Source organism: Lathamus discolor, chromosome 3 (genome assembly GCF_037157495.1).
Source record: "Lathamus discolor isolate bLatDis1 chromosome 3, bLatDis1.hap1, whole genome shotgun sequence".
Lineage (NCBI taxonomy): Eukaryota > Metazoa > Chordata > Aves > Psittaciformes > Psittacidae > Lathamus > Lathamus discolor.
Genome location: NC_088886.1, coordinates 112,411,692 through 112,430,677, shown reverse-complemented (window position 1 = coordinate 112,430,677; position 18,986 = coordinate 112,411,692). Strand labels below are relative to the sequence as shown.

General features: G+C 41.6%; 1 protein-coding gene across 1 annotated transcript in view; it reads right to left on the bottom strand.

Moving 5' to 3' along the window:
* Positions 1-18,986, bottom strand: part of CACNB4 (calcium voltage-gated channel auxiliary subunit beta 4) — a 110,329-nt gene that overhangs the window by 8,121 nt on the left and 83,222 nt on the right. The window contains exons 9-13 of the mRNA XM_065671217.1: positions 17,363-17,421; positions 13,111-13,220; positions 11,341-11,492; positions 9,096-9,191; positions 2,861-3,046 (exon numbers count right to left, since the gene is read on the bottom strand). Coding sequence (XP_065527289.1) covers positions 2,861-3,046; positions 9,096-9,191; positions 11,341-11,492; positions 13,111-13,220; positions 17,363-17,421 — 603 coding nt within the window. The remainder of the gene's footprint in view (positions 1-2,860; positions 3,047-9,095; positions 9,192-11,340; positions 11,493-13,110; positions 13,221-17,362; positions 17,422-18,986) is intronic.

Sequence of the window (18,986 nt, the reverse complement as noted above, 5' to 3'; positions counted from 1 at the left end):
GCCTCGATTGTGTAGTTATTCCGATCCCACTATTTACCTCCCAAGAGGTGTAAGTGTGGCACAAAACTGGTGTGGTTACATGCTGGTCTTATGCCCCCCAATAACTTTTGATCCTGCAGCACAACTGGAATGATAAGCTGCATTACATTTTCTGCAGTAATAGCACCTGAAATGCAAATCCTCTGGAGCCTAAGAAACACTCCTCCCCCAAACTCAAACTATAGGATTTAACTCCATTTGCTCAAATTAGACTGAACTATGTAGCTTTAGAGCTAACCAGGGATTAGATACAAAGGCAAATGACTGGTCCATAAAAGTTAGCAATGACAAAAGTTACTCTTCCTATTGAGGACTGCCACACACAGAGCTCAACATGGACATCCTCCCCTTTTAAGTAAGGTCATAACCGAGGAGGACAAAATGACCAGCAGCTTTGGTAGGTGATGGGACACAGCTGGAGCACACTGTCACCTACACCTGCTCTTTAAATCAGACTCTTCTGTACCTATGTAATTTATAACTTCACTCTGATGACCTACGCCCAGAGAGTTAAGTTAAATCAGAAGTTTCAATTCTTAGTAAACTACATTCCAAGCCATAATGAGTAAAACAGGGATAACGCCCAAGTCCTCATTAGGTGATGTAAGTACAGACTGTCCCAGCAAATCTGTATCACTCTCAGGTGTGACTGTTATGTGAGGCTCTGGGCTCTTGGTATTCAGTTCCCCCAAGTATCAGGCAAGAAGGAGTCACAAGGTCTTAAGAAGTATAAATTCTTAGTATATCATAAGCACCCAAGCTAATTTAATTCCTAGGATTCGCACGAGTGCTTTTTAATTACCACACCACATTGTTCCAGTTAAAACTGATGCAAATCCTTCCAAAGGCTTGAATTAGTATAAAGCGTCCTTGTGGGTAAGCCCTCCAGATGCTGGAAGTCTTTACTATGAGATAACCATGTGAAACATCAGCACTCTTTAAATGGCCTGAGCACCTGAGTGGCACCGAAAGCCAGATCCTGCAGTCTCTAGTTGGGCATCATTCACTCAGGGAGAAATTTACCCCTCTGCAGAGAACTAGCACCATTCAAGTCCCACCTAAGCCTTCACGATTAGGGTGAAGTGGGGATTATGTGATGCGTACCTTCAGCCAGCCCACTGCACAGGGGTGATTTTCATCTTCAGTGTGAGTTTTCCCTAAGTAAATGGAGCAACATTTCACAGTTACTGCTGGTGTCCATTGATCAGAGAGAAATAAATGCCTGAAAAAAATTCTGTGGATACACCCAGTTTTCAAAATGAAACTGAAGAAGTGGAAGTTCTGCAGATGGCATTTTATTGTCATGAAGGGATGGAAAAACTGAAATTTTAAGGCAAGTTTAAACCATGACAAAGTGAAAATGGAAACAACAGTTTACATGTGCACATCATTAGTAACAGAACAGTGCTTGTGCATTCAGCCAGTGAGGAAACAGTGACTTACTGATCCTAATAAAATCAAGCACAGCATTAGAAATGTGAGTATCAAGTAACATGCACCTCCAGTGAAGTGCAATTCACTCACAGGAAAAACAGCTTTATGTTAATTGAAAACACTGACCAAGGCATCAATTCCTTCAAAATTGTTACCTGCTTCCAGAAACACTACAAGCAGAACAAAGGTTAAATTTCTCAGGTGAATTATTCATTACACGTAATTCACTCAGCTCTACTGTTGACATGTTAGAAAATGCATACTCCTAGAAAGTCACACACATACAGAACGGAAACATTCTGAATTAAAAGTTCGCTGCAATCCTAATGTTCTCAAGCATTCATAACTATTAATCAAAAACATTTTCTGTTTTCAAACTTAGTAAAGCACGTACTTCTCATTAAGGACTATTTACATGCCACGTTTGAAGTTTCAAAGTTCAGCCGTTTTTGAGCTATCCCTGTGGAAAAAAATGGTCAGAATTTTTTTCAACAGGTAAAAAAAAATGTTATTTTATTCATACTCGAAAAAGTGAAGACATTTTGCTGATACAAGAGACAAGTATGGAAGGTTTTCACCCCAAAGTGAATGTTTTGTGAAGGTATGAGAATAGACATAAACAGGATCATCACACACACTGTTCTGCATTCTTAACTACAGCTCAACTGCACTGACATACTACACATGCTTATTCTCAACCAGACAGGGTCACAATTGCAATGATGTTTTTTCCAGATTAAAAAATGGGTCAATTTCTAATATGGCTACAATGCCACTTGATACGAGTGTCATTTAATCTTCCTCAAGAACTCACTCCTTGCCAGAAAATTTATGAACATTTTATTCCCCATTAAAGAGCAGTCACAGTGCTTCAGCACTTGGCTGATTTCACTGCTGCTTCACCAGTTACAGGCCCTAGCTTCACTTCTTACTGCTGGTGGCCAAACAGTGAATAATCATAAAATCACAGAATAGTTTGGGTTGGAAGGGTCCTTAAAGCTCATCCGGTTCCAACCCCCCTGGCACAAGCAGGGACACCTTCCACTAGACCAGGTTGCTCCAAGCCCCATCCAACCTGGCCTTGAACACTTCCAGGGATGGGGCAGCCAGAACTTCTCTGGGCACCCTGTGCCAGGGTCTCACCACCCTCACAGGGAAAAACTTCTTCCTTACATCTAATCTAAATCTCCCCTCTTTTCAACAACTTTAAACTTTTAAAGCTTAAAGCCATTCCCCCTTATCCTATCCCTATGTGCCCTAGATAATAACAACTGATGAAGCAAATATAAGTTACGATATGTAAAACATATTATGCTATTTCCCCATTAATTAAAAAAATCCCCATCTAATCTGCACTGCGGTTTGGGGCTGAAATGTATTTACATACCTGTAATCCAGAGATTGCAGCAGGATATGGTGAAAGTGCAGTGGATCCTAAATTTCGCCCAAGGAGAGGAGTCATGGGTGTGCTACTGGTGGTGTGAGTAGCACGCCAATACGCCTCAAGATATTCTGCCAAGTGTTCGCAAGCATCTTCAAGCTGATTTTCATCCAAAATTACATCAAACATTTCCTGATCACAACAACAAAGTTTGGTTCATTACGATATCGCAGATACACAAGTTAAACAATTCTCATCATGGTAATCCTTTAGAATTTAATAAATAAGAATCAGAGCATGGTATTGCAAAGGAAAATCATACAAGTGGGTTTCTAAGGTGATCAAAAGCTCTCAGAAATCACTGTATCCATTCAGCAAGAGTCACTACATCTTGTATGAGCCCCGCCACACTCAAAAGGCATGACTCCTTCACTGAACTCATTTTGCTCCAAGACAGGAATTGAAGCTCAATGTCAGAGTAACATAGAGGTGCTCTGCACTGGTTTTGGATGGAGGACTCACACATACTTCTCTTATCCTCATTTTGAACACATTTCCAGAGTGATGGCGTCCCTAAACCCGCTTCCACTTCAGTGAACATAGCTTGCAATTCTCTTAGCAGCAGTAGCAGTATTGCTGCTTCAGAGGCTCCTGCAGGACATCCAGCTGTTCAGACACTTTAGAGAGACTCCTTCAGAGGCTATTGGTTTTTGAACTACCTCCAATTCTGCCTGTCTGGAGAGCCTTACCTATCTGACCTCAAATCTGCACGACTATGCAGGTACGATCTTTTCCCTACTAATCTCTTTACCAGGGGATAGCCCCTGATCATTAGTGCAAGTATGGGTCCCCTGCCTCAGACCAGCTCACCATGCAATCCACAGGACAGCTCTTTACTAGCGAATGTAGAAGGAATTAAAAGCCACATGGCTTCTGAGCCACCCAAGAAGTCAAATGGACACTGTTTTTAGATTAGCAGCATGGTAAGTGCTGATAACAAACAGCGGATACTAATCCATCATAAACTGAGTTCCTCAAGGGAAATGTTACCAGCATATATTCAGCAGTGAAATCTCGTACTTCATCTTTAATCTTAACTCGCACCTTAGTGGAAAAAAATACTGTGAAAATAGCACAGGAAATGAAAAACAAGTGCAGGTGCTGCAGGTGTTAAAGAGTAACTGATACAAACCACAGACTGCTTTTCCTTCACACGTTTATAGATCTATCCAATACACGTAGAGCTGACACCTCTAGAATAAGATGTAAAACTGCATGATGAATTTGTCATGTACCTCAATCACACATCTACCTTCTGCCCAAAAGTCTGGTCCAGAAGCTGCTAATGCAATTCAAGAAAGAAAGGAATATTGTCATTTTCTGGTCTAGGACTAGTAAGCAGTTTTCCTGCTCTGCTCGTTCTCGGCATAGCTGGCCCACTGATTTGAAAGCCACTCTGGCTTGCTCTACAAAACTCAGCTTTGCAAGGGAGTTGCAATGGTGTTTTAGCAGCAAGCAGGTCAATGAATACTCCAACCAACTGTCTCTTGCTAAACTAGTGAACTGTTTCTCAAGTTTCTTTTTGACCTGTATCAGCTGATTCAGGAAGCTCACAAAATGCTGCACTGGCATAACTACACATGCTGCAAGGTGTAAGCGAGACAAAGAGATCAGTGATGGGAACACCAATACAGCTACCCACAGCTTCCTTTCTCAATTCTAAGAAATGCACAGCTCATACTCTAGCTGACATACCTAAACCAGCCAGTTGTGTGATGGTATGTAGTTTTGTGATATTTTGACAGTTAAAGTGCATTTAGGGAAGAAGAACTTTTAACAATTGCAGTAGTACTGTCACCTTTTTAACAGTTAACTGTAAAATAAGGCAAGGACTGATAATGGTGAGCCTCTCTGGCTGTCACTTGAAGGTCACCTGGAGAAGCTGCAAAATTGGCAGGATCCTGATTCCAGACCTCTACGGTGTTTTACAAGGAAAATGAATTACAGAGAAAGCACTTGGTTTTTTTCTTGCATTTAACAGTTGTGTTCATAGCTAAACTGTGTTTGTTCTTTGTATTTGGGAGCAAAGAATCTTTTAAGGAGATGCTTGATTCTAAGGGAAAGCATTTTCTTCCCGGTTCTCTTTAAAATGCATTTTATTCACCACAGTATGCTCTCTAAAACATGCCTAAAATAGTTATCCTATGAGTATTTCCATATACCACTATTTCTGAAATTATATATATTAAAGCAGTGGTCTTTCCGGAAGAGAAGATAACATAGTTGTCACTGTCCTCTGCTATTTTTGGTTTACTGTATAACCACTGTGAAATACCCTAGGTGCATCATCCCATGTTAGCAATGCAAAATAAAATGGTCAGGACTACAGAGGCATCCTCCTCACCCACAGGAAAGCTTGGGAGAGGGAGGGGAAGAGGGACTAAGCCTCAGGTACAGCCCAGAGTCAGTACAGGTATGGGCAATCCCAGATGGCATTTGAGGTCAAAGATGTGAGCTCAGGCCCTGGGGGAACAGATGCCCCAGCCAGAAGTGTAAGGATGGAGGTGTACCTAAGAAAGAGGAATTTGAACTTGTAGATATACCTTGTGTACTGGCTATTTTCAATTATACCAATGCATTTGAGTTCTGCTAGATTATAATTTCTAGTATTTTTGAGGTTATATCAAATAGAGGACAGGGATATGTATCCTCTCTTCACACTGGCATGATTCTAAAAGTTAAAAGAAAATAATCATAATAAACTGTATACAACTAATGTACTTTAATCTCTATGGTTAGAACAGCTCACATTTCTTTGAGCCACAAATACTATCCTTGCTTAACGGAGTCATGCAGCAGTAGGCACAATTAGCACTGGCTTGAGCAGCATCAGTGAAAGATTAGCAAGGAATTAATAATGAAAGCAGTTCCTGAACTTAAACATGCCAAAAAAGACAGCTATTTTTAACATGTCTAGACATTCAGCACCATCTGATTACTTAAGGCTGGCTCTCAGCAAATGAAAGAAAAGTGAGGGTTTTACAGTTTTCAAGTATCTTCACTTAAAACAAATACTCCTCTTGCAGGAATTCGAGCTGCAGGACAGATGAAGCAGGCCACAGTGCAGAAGACAGCAGAATCTTTGGTCTTAGCAGTATACTTTTACTTAATTAAGTCATGGATAAAATTTGTCCTTTAAATTAAACTTAACCAAGACTGTCATCTCCCTTCACATGCTCTAAGGCAGCAGTAATTTTCTTGAATCAAACAGTGCACAACTGATCAGATGGCTTCTCCATCAGGTTGTGCAAGTCAGAGTGGGAGGCAGCCTCTGAGCAAGTACGGTTACGTGTTTGAAATCTGGATACTCTGAAATTTTGAAGTATTTTCATATCCAGTGGGGTCTCACTTTCTTGCCTCAGCCTATAAAATACAATTATTAGATTGGGTGTCAAGGCAGAGTTTACTGGATCCTGGAGATGGACAATCTAAGTGCTGTAATGCAACGAACAAGCTACAACATGCATCCTGCTGCTGCATGTGGTTTATTTCCATCATACAGCTATTTGCCTCATTTCAACTGATGTGAGCAAACCTAAGGAATTAGGGGAGATCACTACCTAAAGAGCAAAGACGACTGTGAAACATGCACAGGTTTCTCTTGCAGGTGGAAAAATACATACACCTTTCAAATGTGAAGAATGTGCAGTGCGTTGTTCTGTGTGTAAGCTCAGTGAAAGCCTGGTGTAAATACCACAAGCTATATTGAGACAGGTGTGACTCCATTTAACTTGGCTTACACCCATTAGGAGTTAGGAAGGTATATAGTTTTCCAGAAATTATTCTGTAGAGTTTTGTTTCAGTTAAGGGGACCGGAATGGTTCACAGGAATTCTCAGTCATCATTTTTAGAGAGAACAATTCAGTAGAAGATTACACATGAGATACATAATACAGCTGAGCTCTCCAGAAGAACTTGAGATGGCTCAAACATCTTTCTGCGCTGCTCAAAGTGGAAAACAAGGATGGAAGAGTGAGCAAAGCAATCTACAGTTACTGTAACCAGAAGCTTACAGGTCAATGCAGTAACATGACCAGCTGGATGTATACGCAGACACTATCTACCACTTTGGACACCTGGACATCTGCAAGTGCTGCTGGTGGAGCAAGGGGTACACAAAGCGTGGCTACAAAACCTGCACCCACAAGGGAAACAGCAAGCTGTGTGGGGCAGAGCAGGCACTGCAGGAACTGGAGAAAGCAAAGTATGCCCCAACTCCATATCCACACCACCAACAGCACTTTTCTGGATTATTTAAATTCTTGCTCTGTATCAGGCATAGGAGGAATATCAATCAGATTTCTCATTCTAGACATGTCCTTAAACCATTCTACTTTTAAGGAAGACAGAAATGTCAGTCAACCCTGGCTGACATTTCTGTCCTTACTTTTCTGTGCTTTCTAAGACTTCATTGGGAATCTAGCATGAACATACACCAAAACTCTACAAAGCCCTGCAAAAATTCAGAATTTTCACAGATCCACATTAATTATTCTTCATTTTGTATCTGTCAAACTACTGAGCAAACATAACCTGAACTCACCAGCAGTGTCAGGCGACTTGAAATGACATTTTTCAGAAGGCAAATCAGTACATGCGGAATTACCCCACTCTCTTGCTAATCCAAGGCAGAATCATTGGGCAGACCTGAGGCCACAGAGGCTGTTCCAGACAGGCAAAGGCAGGCACACAGCTGCAGCAAAAACTGGCCGTCCCCATACACTAGCTAGCAATTAGCAATTCTGTCTGGTGGCAAGAACTACCTTAAAAAGCCAATCAATGGGCAAGAGAAGAGAGAAAGAGAAAGCTCTCTCCAGGTCTCCATTTCTGCTGGATGGAGTACCACCAGTCCCAGCAACAGCAGTTCTGGAACATCTGAGGGGCATGAGAGCACTGACCTGAAGGAGATGAGGCCCAGCCTCAATTCCAAACAACAGGAACATCTATTGCTATAATTTAGAAGTGCTCAGAAATACCTGATTTATCTTCTTATGGCCACTGGGGACAAGAGAGAAAGAGGCTGTTAAGTCTGTCATCTTAAAAAGTATACAAAACCAAGTTAAGTTTCAGGGAAAGAAATCCTTGTGGATCATTGCTCCAGAACAGAAGCTTCATGAACTTTGTTACTTGCATCTGAATTAAGAATAAAAGCCATCTGAAATGGAGGCAGTTGCATTAACGTCTATATAACACAACAATAGGTCTTCTAGAAGCATTATCTGGGCATTAGAGTTTGGCATTCATTCTGCTTATCTCAGCTCTCAGATTTGTTCCTAGACTGTTCCAAGACATTTCTTTTGTCAACACTTTGCCTCCTTTAAGTCAGAGAGAATGATCGTGGAAACCTTTCCAGTGTCAATTCTGAATTTCTCTCAATTAATCTGATTTCTACTCAGTTCTTTGGCATGAGAAAGCTGGGCAATCACCAAGCCAGGGTGATGATCATTCCCTGACTGGACTGATCATTCCCTGGTATGAACAGTCATCTCTGTGCTACCAGACCGATGTTACACACAGCTGTTAATGCTGTAAGAACAAGTCCACATCCAAGTTTACTTCCACTGAGCGGCTTTCTCTGTCACAAAAACCAGGTGTGGTTTTCAAAAATAAAAGCAAGTTTGAGCTGCCCTTTCCAAACACTTGTACAGGTTTTCCCCACAGCACTGCCTGCCCAACCAGCTATCTAGCAAGACCTCTGGTCTTTAAGCAGCAGGTCATTCAGTGTGAGTAATCTTTGATAAAGTGCTTGGTGAGCAGTGGCTCCGACTGGTACCTGTATGGTGTGTCTGGACTCACTGCACAGCTGAAGGAAAGTCCTTTGCAGCCTCCTCCCAAGCCAGGAGTCTGAGACTTTGTCCCTTTGGGACCTTAAGATAGCACTGCTCCACAAATAATGTCATTTGTTCATGTGCTAGTAGATTACTTTTCTACACATCATTTTTGACCTGTGACCTTGCCAAAGATCATCATAAACCCAGCACAGGAGATAATAAGGATGAAAGTATCACACAACTTGTTTCTTAGCAATAAAATCTGATCGAGAGCTGCAACTGCAGGGCTGACTGAATCACCACAAAGTGAAGCAATAACATATGAACTTGGCTATAATCAACGACCAACACAGCAGAAATCATTAAAACTCCACGTATCACAAGTTCTTCAGCCTTTCTTCTGTACTTACTGGTGGGCATTGTGCAAGTTTATCGGCTGCCACCAACTGAACATTCAAGTGTTTACTTTGTGACTTTCCTCTAGATTTAATCAGCCGCTGCAAAACCTGAGAGGAAAAGAGGAAAAAGTGAGTTTAAGAATCACGTACCTTCATAAAGCTCAGCCTGCCATCCCATTGGAGGGTTTCTAAGTTTAGAAGCAATCTTTCCTGATCAACAAAATTGGTAAAATTTTGTCCTTGAACAGAAGCACAAACCTTTCTGATAACTTCCCTGAAAGCTGTGTACATTTCACTCTGCATCACACTTGATCCCTCACAAATATGTCAAGTGCAGTGTAAATGGTAATTTTGCTTTCTTCTACTTGAATAGGTTATTTTTGACTAATGTACTCTTCTAGAGGACCATGAAAATTATATGCATACAGAATTATACTGGATTGTTGCAGCACAACAGTTGCTGCAGCATATTACATTGTGTAGCAATAATACTGTTACTTAATATATTCTGAGGTATATTTTGGGTACAGAGGTATTTTACACACACAGTTTATATTACTCTTCTTTTTTCCTTCCACTGTGTTCATTACCAGAATCTGAGGGCTGGAAAATTTAAGAATCCTAAATCACTTCTCTGTAAAGTTTCAACGAAAATTACAGCATCACGGAACAGGTTTTTAAGTTGGAAGGACCTCTAGAGGTCTGTGTGCCAACCCCTCACTCAAAGCAAGGCCAGGATCAGATTGCTCAGGTCTTCATCACACTGAGTTCTGAACACTTCCAAGGAGACCCCACCACCTCTCTGAGCCAGGACTGACCCATCTTTGCTTGTACAGCTCAACATACAGCTGATTCTCTGCTGCAAGGGGACGCTCCTCACTCCTGTCCAAACTGTTACCCATCAAGCCCTCCCAGGGTCCCTGGCTGAAGAGCTGCCCCCCAGCCAGCCAGCCCCAGCCTGGCCCGAAGTAGAAGGCTACTCCAGCCCAGGCAAAGGAATTGGTACTTGCCTGTGCTGAACTTAGGAGGTGCCTGACAGATCGTTTTTCCAGCCTGCCAAGGTCCCTGTACATGACAGTCCTGCTGTCTGGCACATTAACCTGCCTCAGAATAGGTACTGTCCACAACCTTGGTCATTAACAAGGTCGTTAACAAAAATGTTGAACCATACTGGCCCCAGTACAGATTCCTGAGTGACACCACTGGCAACCAGCTGGACTTTGTACCTCTGACCAGCATGCTGAACCCAACAGGTTCTTGGTGTAATCCAAGACAGTCTTTCATGGGCTCCCGCTGAGCAGACCCCTGAACAAGCCACTTCTAGCGCCTAGGTCTGCAGTTCTGTTAATTATAATGCCCACTTCTCTCAGGATCTTAAATTCCACCATCTCATGGTTTCTGCAGCCAAGTTTGTCCTAGACCTCACAACTCTGTCCAGTTCTTCCTTTTTCCACCCAGAAGCAGGTCCAGCAGAACCTCCCCATCTCTTGCTGGTTATCTGCACCAAGAACCATGTGCCAACACGGCTCTCCAGAGTGCCACAGTGGTCACTCCAGCAGGTGTTGGGCACATCCCACCACTGCTGTGCTATTCCATGGGATCCAAAGTCCCTATCATGACTCTAAGCCCCCTTCTGGACTAACAGCCATTATCATGGTGGGGTTCATGCTGAGCTCCTGAGCAACAGTCCCATTCCCACTGTATGGCAAGAGCTGGCCCAGTGGCCAGCCACTGGTCCAGACCCAGCTGTGGATTGTGTATCAACATGCCCTGGTGGAAGCCACACACAAAAGCAGACAGGCTTTGTTTGTGATCAACAATCATCATTAACTGCCTGGGGAGTGGGCAAAGGGCCGAGTGCTGTCTCAGAAGCTCAGCTTAAGGTTAGGGCTTGTGGAGAGACAACCCAGAACTACAGCTATGTTGGGGAAAGGGGGCTGCAAAGAGACTGCCAAGGGGAACTGAGAGTTACAGGAAGAATTTGCTCATCTGGAATATTTTTTGTCAACTGGTGGGTTCCTTGTCTAAGGCTCAGCCTAAGACTTTGTTAATGTTTAGGGCAGAAATAAGAAATTGCATCAGACGCTCACTTGTGTCAAGCCCTCGATCTAAAAAAAAAAAAAAATATAAAATAATCTTCTTTTTTCCTCTTCATCTCATTCTTGATTTCTTCGGGTGCAGATATCACACTGCTCCCTCCCACACTGCCCTCCAGGTCCCTCTCAAACGCACATTTTTTAAGGGTGAGATACATTACCTTTGGAGAAGACACTTTAACATGGACAATAATTGGTGCTAAAGATGTCTTGATAAGTTGTGCAGGGTGATTGATAGTGTCTGCATCTAGGACAACCAGTTGCAAGGACCTTGCCAGCTCAAAGATTCTTTCAATTTCACTCTGTACTTCAGCTAGCAAAGGAAAACAAAACAGGTGAAAGCCATTCAACCTCAGCATTGCTTAAGACAAAAATATCCTCACCCATTTATTTTCACAGACTGTATGCATTCATTATGTGAACTCCATATGTGAATTAATGTAATTGCCAAAAAGCAACCTATTACTCAAGGCAATTTTTAAATAAATATTACCTTCAAGACAATTCTGTACAGACAATGTCTGTACTATGTTCCTTTATAATATCAGTGTATTTAAACACTGCATGCAATTAAATATATGTTTCTATTAACACAAAATAGACATAAATGTATTTTCCAAATCTGCTAAATAGCTTTTTTTTTTAAATTTAGAGAGAAAGCAATGTTTTAACAAATAGATATTTCTTAAAACTTCTTTTTTGTTCTTAGATTCCAGTTCTGATTTAACTTAAACAAGAGTCTGTATGAAAAGCAGAACTGTGACTTCCTAATTCTATAACGACAAAAAAAAGCATATGTTAAATAATCAGCAGAGCATTATTTAAAAAGACAGTAATGGCAGTGTTCACAACAAAGCGCTTTTGTCTGTAGAAAAAAAGAGAAATTTATTTCCATGTAAATTTCTGTTATTCACTATTCTGACCCTTCTTAATCATTCACATGCACAGGACAAATTTTAAATAGATAAACTAAGCACAAATTGAAGCCTGCAAGTTATACCACCAAAGCACAGAAGATCTGTGTGCCAGCAATTCACATGCATTTAATCTGCCTGAGAGCTGTTCCACAGAGCAACGTGCTATCACAGGAGCAAAATGATTCAGTACCCATCTTTGCAGCACTTAATTTTGGGGTGCTACTCCTGCACTAGAAGGCCAGCTAGAAGTGAAGTGTCCTATGACCTACACCTCTAGTTCAAACAGTCACTCAGGATGTCAGAGAACTGGGTTTAAGAGCCTTTTCTTCCTGAGAAGGCTGAAAACCAACTCCTCCTAGGATGGTGCCCCAGAGACCAGCCTACTGGCTGTCGTGGTTTAAGCCATGACACTGGCACACATATAATGCTACGCACAGATTAACACCCTTGTGAAAGAAATAAAAATTCACCAGGCCACTGTAACCCAGCAGTCATGACACTGCGAGGAGAGGGTGGGAAGACCCAGAGTCTCATGGCCAGACAGCAAAAATAAGCTGAAGCTGTTCAACATTAAATACAAAACAAGTCCCAGGGTCACAAGCAACATGTCTCCTTGTCTGGACAAGGTGAAAGCTATTTGGCACCTTGTGACACGGAATTGAAGCACAGGGCTGAGAACAGGGAGCTGTGAGGCCAGCTCACCTTGGAAGGAAAAGAGCAAACCATACTACAGGCCCCTAACTCATCTTTTACAAACAGTACCTATAATACTGCTTGCTGTAGCCCAGGTAGTTGCTTAACATGAGGCTAATAACACAGTACCCTGTGCTCTGTTCCCCCTCCTCGGTTAGGAAAAATGTCTCCCATTTGGGTATGTGAAATTCAGAATTGTACACTAGAATGCTGTAGATATATTTCAAATTGCAGAACTGATGACATCCTGAATGCTGAAATCCTGCCACTTTCCTCCAATATGCAACCGTGTTCATAATTACCTATTTGTCAGTGTCTTACCTAAACTGGATCTTGTATTTGACCGCTCAATTATTGCCCTCTTGCTTGGATTATTTAGAACAGACCTCTTAGCAAGAGAAATGTCAGCTGTCACTCTAGTTATTGATATCCTATGAGTAAGAACACAGGACAGAACAAAAACACAGTAGTCAGATTTCCAGTGCACTGTGCATGACTTACAGCTACTTTCCATTCCAAAGTGCAAATACAATAAAATACCATCCAGACATGTTTTGTAGGTGAGTTATGTCATCATTAAAGAACAATTAAAGATAAATGATTTCCTACACTACTGTAGACTCTGGCATATAGTTTTTGCTATTCTACTTGACGCATTAGTTAACTTCTCCTCCCCAACTAAGTCATCTCCTACATGATTTTATACAGTACCATAAACACTACAAGTTGAGTCTTCAGGCATACAAAACAACAGTTGTAACAGTAACAGCCCTTCTCTTCCCAGATAGTTAAACCATTGACTAATCCCGATATTGCTGGGATGTAAGGAAGGGCCCATCTGGACATCTGAGCAGACCATGTCACTCATAGCTGAGTGCCTGTGAGTCACTGAACAGAGCTCCTTGCTTTGGGACATTGGTCCTCCAACGGGCACTCTCCTTTTCCAGACAGGGAGCTCTGCCGATGAGTTAAATGCTTGGCTCTTGGTCGAACAGGAGAAAAGTAAGGTGAGCCACAGCAATCTGTACTGCTGGAGCCTGCTCTTTAATTTAAGGAAGGTGACTTTTTTACTTGACCTGTCAGTGAGCTGACAGGAGACAAAGGGTTATAAAACAAAACCACACAATCACTTCATGTAACATTCATTTAGGACGACTGTGATGAGCCAAGGAGCCATGAATAATGAAAACAAAGCAAGCTGGAAACGACTAGCAGCTATTCCACAGAAAGTAATTTCACTTAGAGCTGCATAAATCTTATCAGATGTAGGGTTAAAAACAAGCGCAAGTATTTTTCTATATAATGCATAAATAAATTCACTGCCAGAAAATGCAGTAAAGACCAGAAGTATAAATGAATTTAAAAAAGAAATGAGAGAAATTAATGGATCATGGGTCTCGAAGTCACCACAACAAAGTGACAATAAAATACGGTAGTCCAGATCGCATCTCTGGCTCAGGAAGTTCTTAGATCTCTGACTGCTGGAATCAGAGACATGTAACAGAGAAAGGACTGAAAATGCTCACCTACTGTGCCAGATATAGGAAGCATTTCATTCTTCCTGAGTAAGAAGTAATTCTCACTGTTGTTGAAAGACGTTAAGGAGAAAAAAAGTGCCTTTGCTATGTTTTGTATAGGGTCAGGCTGCTCTATGCAGCAGTGATTAAATACAGTCCATTTAGAAAATGATACTGTTAGAGCCTCTGCAGCAAGCATTCCCTGAAGGCCTCATGTCAGACAGGCTTTAGCAGATTCCTTTCAGCAGGCCTGCACAGCACAGCCCTCAGGTCTTTTCTTTAGTTCACTGGCCAGAAGAGGATGTTGCAGTTACAAAAGAAGAAGCTGGCAGAAACCAAGTGTATTAAGATGTGGGAAAGGAGTCCTGGTAGTCCAGGTCTTAACTGGAGTCTTTTGAAAAGCTCATCCTTGGACAGTTAATTCCTTTCCTGGTAATGTGGACCTGTCACGAAATTGTAGAAGAGATGAAAATAAAGAAAAGTGTAGGAAAAAGAAAAACTGCAAAGCCGTAAGAGTTGGCAGGAGGATGAAGCAGCAGCATTTTTCTGAAGTTACTCAGAGCTAAGTCACCGGTATCAGCTTGCCTGTGGCATTTTACTTTTTCAGTGATGAAATTTCATACTTCTACCTGATCTAGTTGCCAGTATTACTAATGGCAATAGGATTGCCAAAAATACCTCTCTCCTGGCAGAATCTCTCCCTTTTACCACTTTGTGCAGACTAAGGGCATGGTGGGAGAAAAGACAGAAGAGCAAGGCAAGGAGCAGTCCTGCCTCTCGTCAGATCAGGCAGCCTAAATGGGTGCATCTAAGTGTGCTTTACATTTCCTTCTCTATATTTAGGCACAGCTGATGTTCATGGATCAGGCCTCTACTGAGTACGTAAGATCTTACCACCATGTTCCAGTATTTAAAGGGTAGCTACAGAGAAGATGGAGACTTGTTTTCACAAGGAGTCACAAGGAGAAGATAAGGGGTAACGTGTACAAATTACTACCAGGGTGATTCTGGTTGGACACAAGGGGTAACCGTCATGGGAATAATCTCCCCAGGGAAGTGGTAGACTCACCAACATTGGACACTTAAGATCCAGCTGGACAGGGTGCTGGTCATGTTTTGCTTAGAAGGGTTGGACCAGATGATCCTTGAGGTCCCTTCCAACCTGGGATTCTATGATTCTGTGATTCATATAGGGTATAAAAATATACCTTATAAAGGACAGACTCAGCAATCACATCGTGGCAACTGGAGATGAAACCTACCACTTCCAGTTGCCATGGTTTCCTACTGAAAACAATGACTCCAATGACAGGCATATGCCAACAGCTGGAAGACAGCATAATGCTGTGGGGTTTTGTAGCTATACTTACTGTGAACAGGCACCGGGGCTCACACGGTGACCTGCAGTGGAACCAGAACAGTCACAATGCTTGGGAGTGGGGAGAGGAGGCACTGACAGGGTGCACAAACAGCTCAGAAAAGTGACAAATTTAAACGCAGGCTGCCACTTACAGTGCTTCATCTGTCAGGTTTTAAATCAATCACTACATTTGTAGGACCGGCTAATACCACTTGAGCTGGGCAACAGAAGTAGGGAAGGAAATGAGGTATTTTGCATGGAAGCTGACCATTAAACATTTCATCTAAGCTGTTTGTGGGTTAGTTCAGCACTGCCACCTCCTCACTGCACCCCAAAGGTACCCCTGACCATAAAACCTACTCCACCTTTTCTAAATAATAGATTCTATTCATTGTCCTAGTGCCGATGTTTTAGGTATTTTCAAAGCTGACTTACACACAGTATAAGCTCCTTTTCACAGCTAGAATATACTGAACAAACTAGGATGAAGGAAGGGCAGAGCATCCCAAAGACGTAGCAGACACCTATGATTACTGATAAGCTACACTGGAAAGGAAGAGATGCCATGACCAAGCCTATGTTCCAAGCAAATAAATCCAAATTATCCTTCTCACAGCTCATCTGTGTTCCAGCTGAACAAGATGAACCCTCCCTACAGCTTTTGAAGTTTTGACATACTTTTGTCTATATTTTAAGTTCTCGGCATTTCCTTCTTCAAACTGCCTTTTTATGTGTTTTTGACTACCAAAAATATTTAAGAGTTGATTTTTCTTAGGTGTTGGTCTGAAGCACTGCTCTGCACCTTGTTAAAATCTGCTGTTTCTGATATTTATTTCAGGGCTAGGGTGTGATTAGTTTTATTTAGAGAACATCCTGCTGTAAAAGAGCCTGGAACTCCACAACAAGCACTGGAATGAACCTAGCCCAAATACAGCAAACCCCAAAATCAAGAGGCACTTATTATTCACACTTCAACAGCTGGCTGAGCTGGGTCCAGCAGCACACACTTTTGCATCCAATAGTTAAGGAATTTTCACATCTCTGAAGGACTGTGAATAAAACTGTACTTCAATGTGCAGTCATTCATGGTTTCTCACCTGTTCCATGGCATGAAAGGAACTGGACAGCTCTTTGAAAAATTAGAAAAAAGGCAATCCTCTCCGTTCAGTTTACCCAATGCACAGTCAGCTTAGTGGCTAGGGAGCTCCAGGGGAAAGAGGGCCAGCAATGACCTGGGCGCCAGGCTCTGCCAAAAGGGCTCTACCCAGGGTGGCACCATTCCCTCCAGCTCCTGGATGAACAAGGGCCACAGCCCACCTCCAAGGGCAACATTAAAAATCTGAGCCTAGTAATGCCATCTTTAAAGATATTTTGGCATTTCCCATGTTCCCCAGTCACCTTTCATCTCGATTCCTCCTGTAACTTCAGGCTGGTAAGATAATAAGGCAGAATTATGCTGTTAAACCTAAGAAATCCTACTACAGACACAGCAGATATGAAGATACATGCACTTCTAGTAATACATTAGCTGTGCTCCACTCCACAGCTGGATGCATTTCAGCGTTGATACAGAGCCAGTAAATCAGATTTGAACATGCATCGATCTTCTTACATTAAAAATAATAATAAAAAAGAAAATCTCTAAAAATTAGTAATGCATGGGAGGAAAAAGCATGAAAAGGACAGTATGTCTCACCTCCCATCAAACCTGTGCTTCAGGAAGTCAAAGAGAGCTTTCTGCATCATGTCTGTCACCTTTGCAGAGGTGAGGAAGATTGAACAGGGAGGAATGACAGGGAGAAAAAGAAGTCAAATGTAAGAAAAGAGGTAAGCAGAAGATAAGGATACTTCCAACAGTCAATACCATTTATAGGCAGCAATCATTTATTTTTCATGCTCTCAGAAGCACGCTTTGTAATAAATACTTGCAAGTTTTCTGACTCATTCTCCAAAATACGGAACGGAGGACGTGAGAGCTGTCACTCTTTCTGCTCTTGTCTTGACTTGCACTGAGGCATTAGGGCACACCTCACCACCTTCCATAGCAATACCATATCCCAGCAGGCTTCAGAACACATCATAAGCATATGGGACTATTCAGGTTGAACAGAACATTTGTTTTTTCCTACAGTAACATTATTAGAACGGACTTAAAACTCCAGATATAAGATTTATCATGTTGGATGACTGTTAGAAGAGAAAAACTACTCTCAGAGAAGCGTGCAAGCATAAAAAAAAGGATGCTCCCATTCCTGTATGTGGTAAAGCATCCAAGAGGTGCTCAGCCCCAACAGGTGTCATCTACTTTTCTGAATGAGCTCCTTCTCCTTTTCAGGACAACTCAGGCTGACACCTATTACCTGCCACTTCTACACAGGAACTTAATCAAAGCCCCCAGGTCTTTGGCTGTTTAGTTCTCCTAGGTTATCTTTCAAAACGGTTCCTTCAGAATTTAGTCAGAAAAACAATAGTCAAAGGAATTTTTTCACATAGATTGCAAAGTAAGATCAATGAGTTTGTTATGTAGTCCACTGTTTGTAATTGAAATTAATATCCTATGTTACCATTTATACACCTTTATATGTCAAAAATGTCACATTTAGTATTATTTTTGCAAACAAAGGCAGGATGGTATATTTATACAGGCGTGTATTAACAAACGGCCTCTCTTCCCTCCAACCTTGAGAGTCCCTAGGCAAATTAACCTGTGGTGCAGCACCTTGGAAGTCAATGGTTGAAATTCACTCCTGTCAAGAAACATCATCATAAAATCAGAAGGTAGAGAGTAGAACACAAAGTACCTGCTTTGCTAAACTACACTTCCAATCATTCTCACAACAAAACTCAATGCAAGAACACTGCATTATGCTAATAATGGTACCATGTTGTAATCTTCCAAAAAGATTCATTCCAGTATGTTTAATAATATCCTGTAAAGTACTAACAACATTAATTAAGCTAAATGAAGTGTATCTTTGATTTTATGCTCATGTTTGTTTAGTTCCCAATTCAGCAAAACACTTAACAGATGGTTAAGTTCACTGAAATGCCCTGCTAAAAGTCTATGCTCATTTAGCACGTGTTAAATGCTCATTTGAATCTGCACCAGCCTTGAAAAATGGGTGTCCTGTTTATCTGTGCGTGTTATCATACCCACTTCTATGCTGAAATAGTTTAGAAGGGTTAAAGGTTTATTTATATTTCAATATACTAATGATCTTAAAAAGTCAAGAAAACCTGATAATAATAGCAATAATCTTTAGTTCCCAATTCAGTTTCAAGTGCTGGAGAACAAAACTGAATACACTGCAATAGTCCAG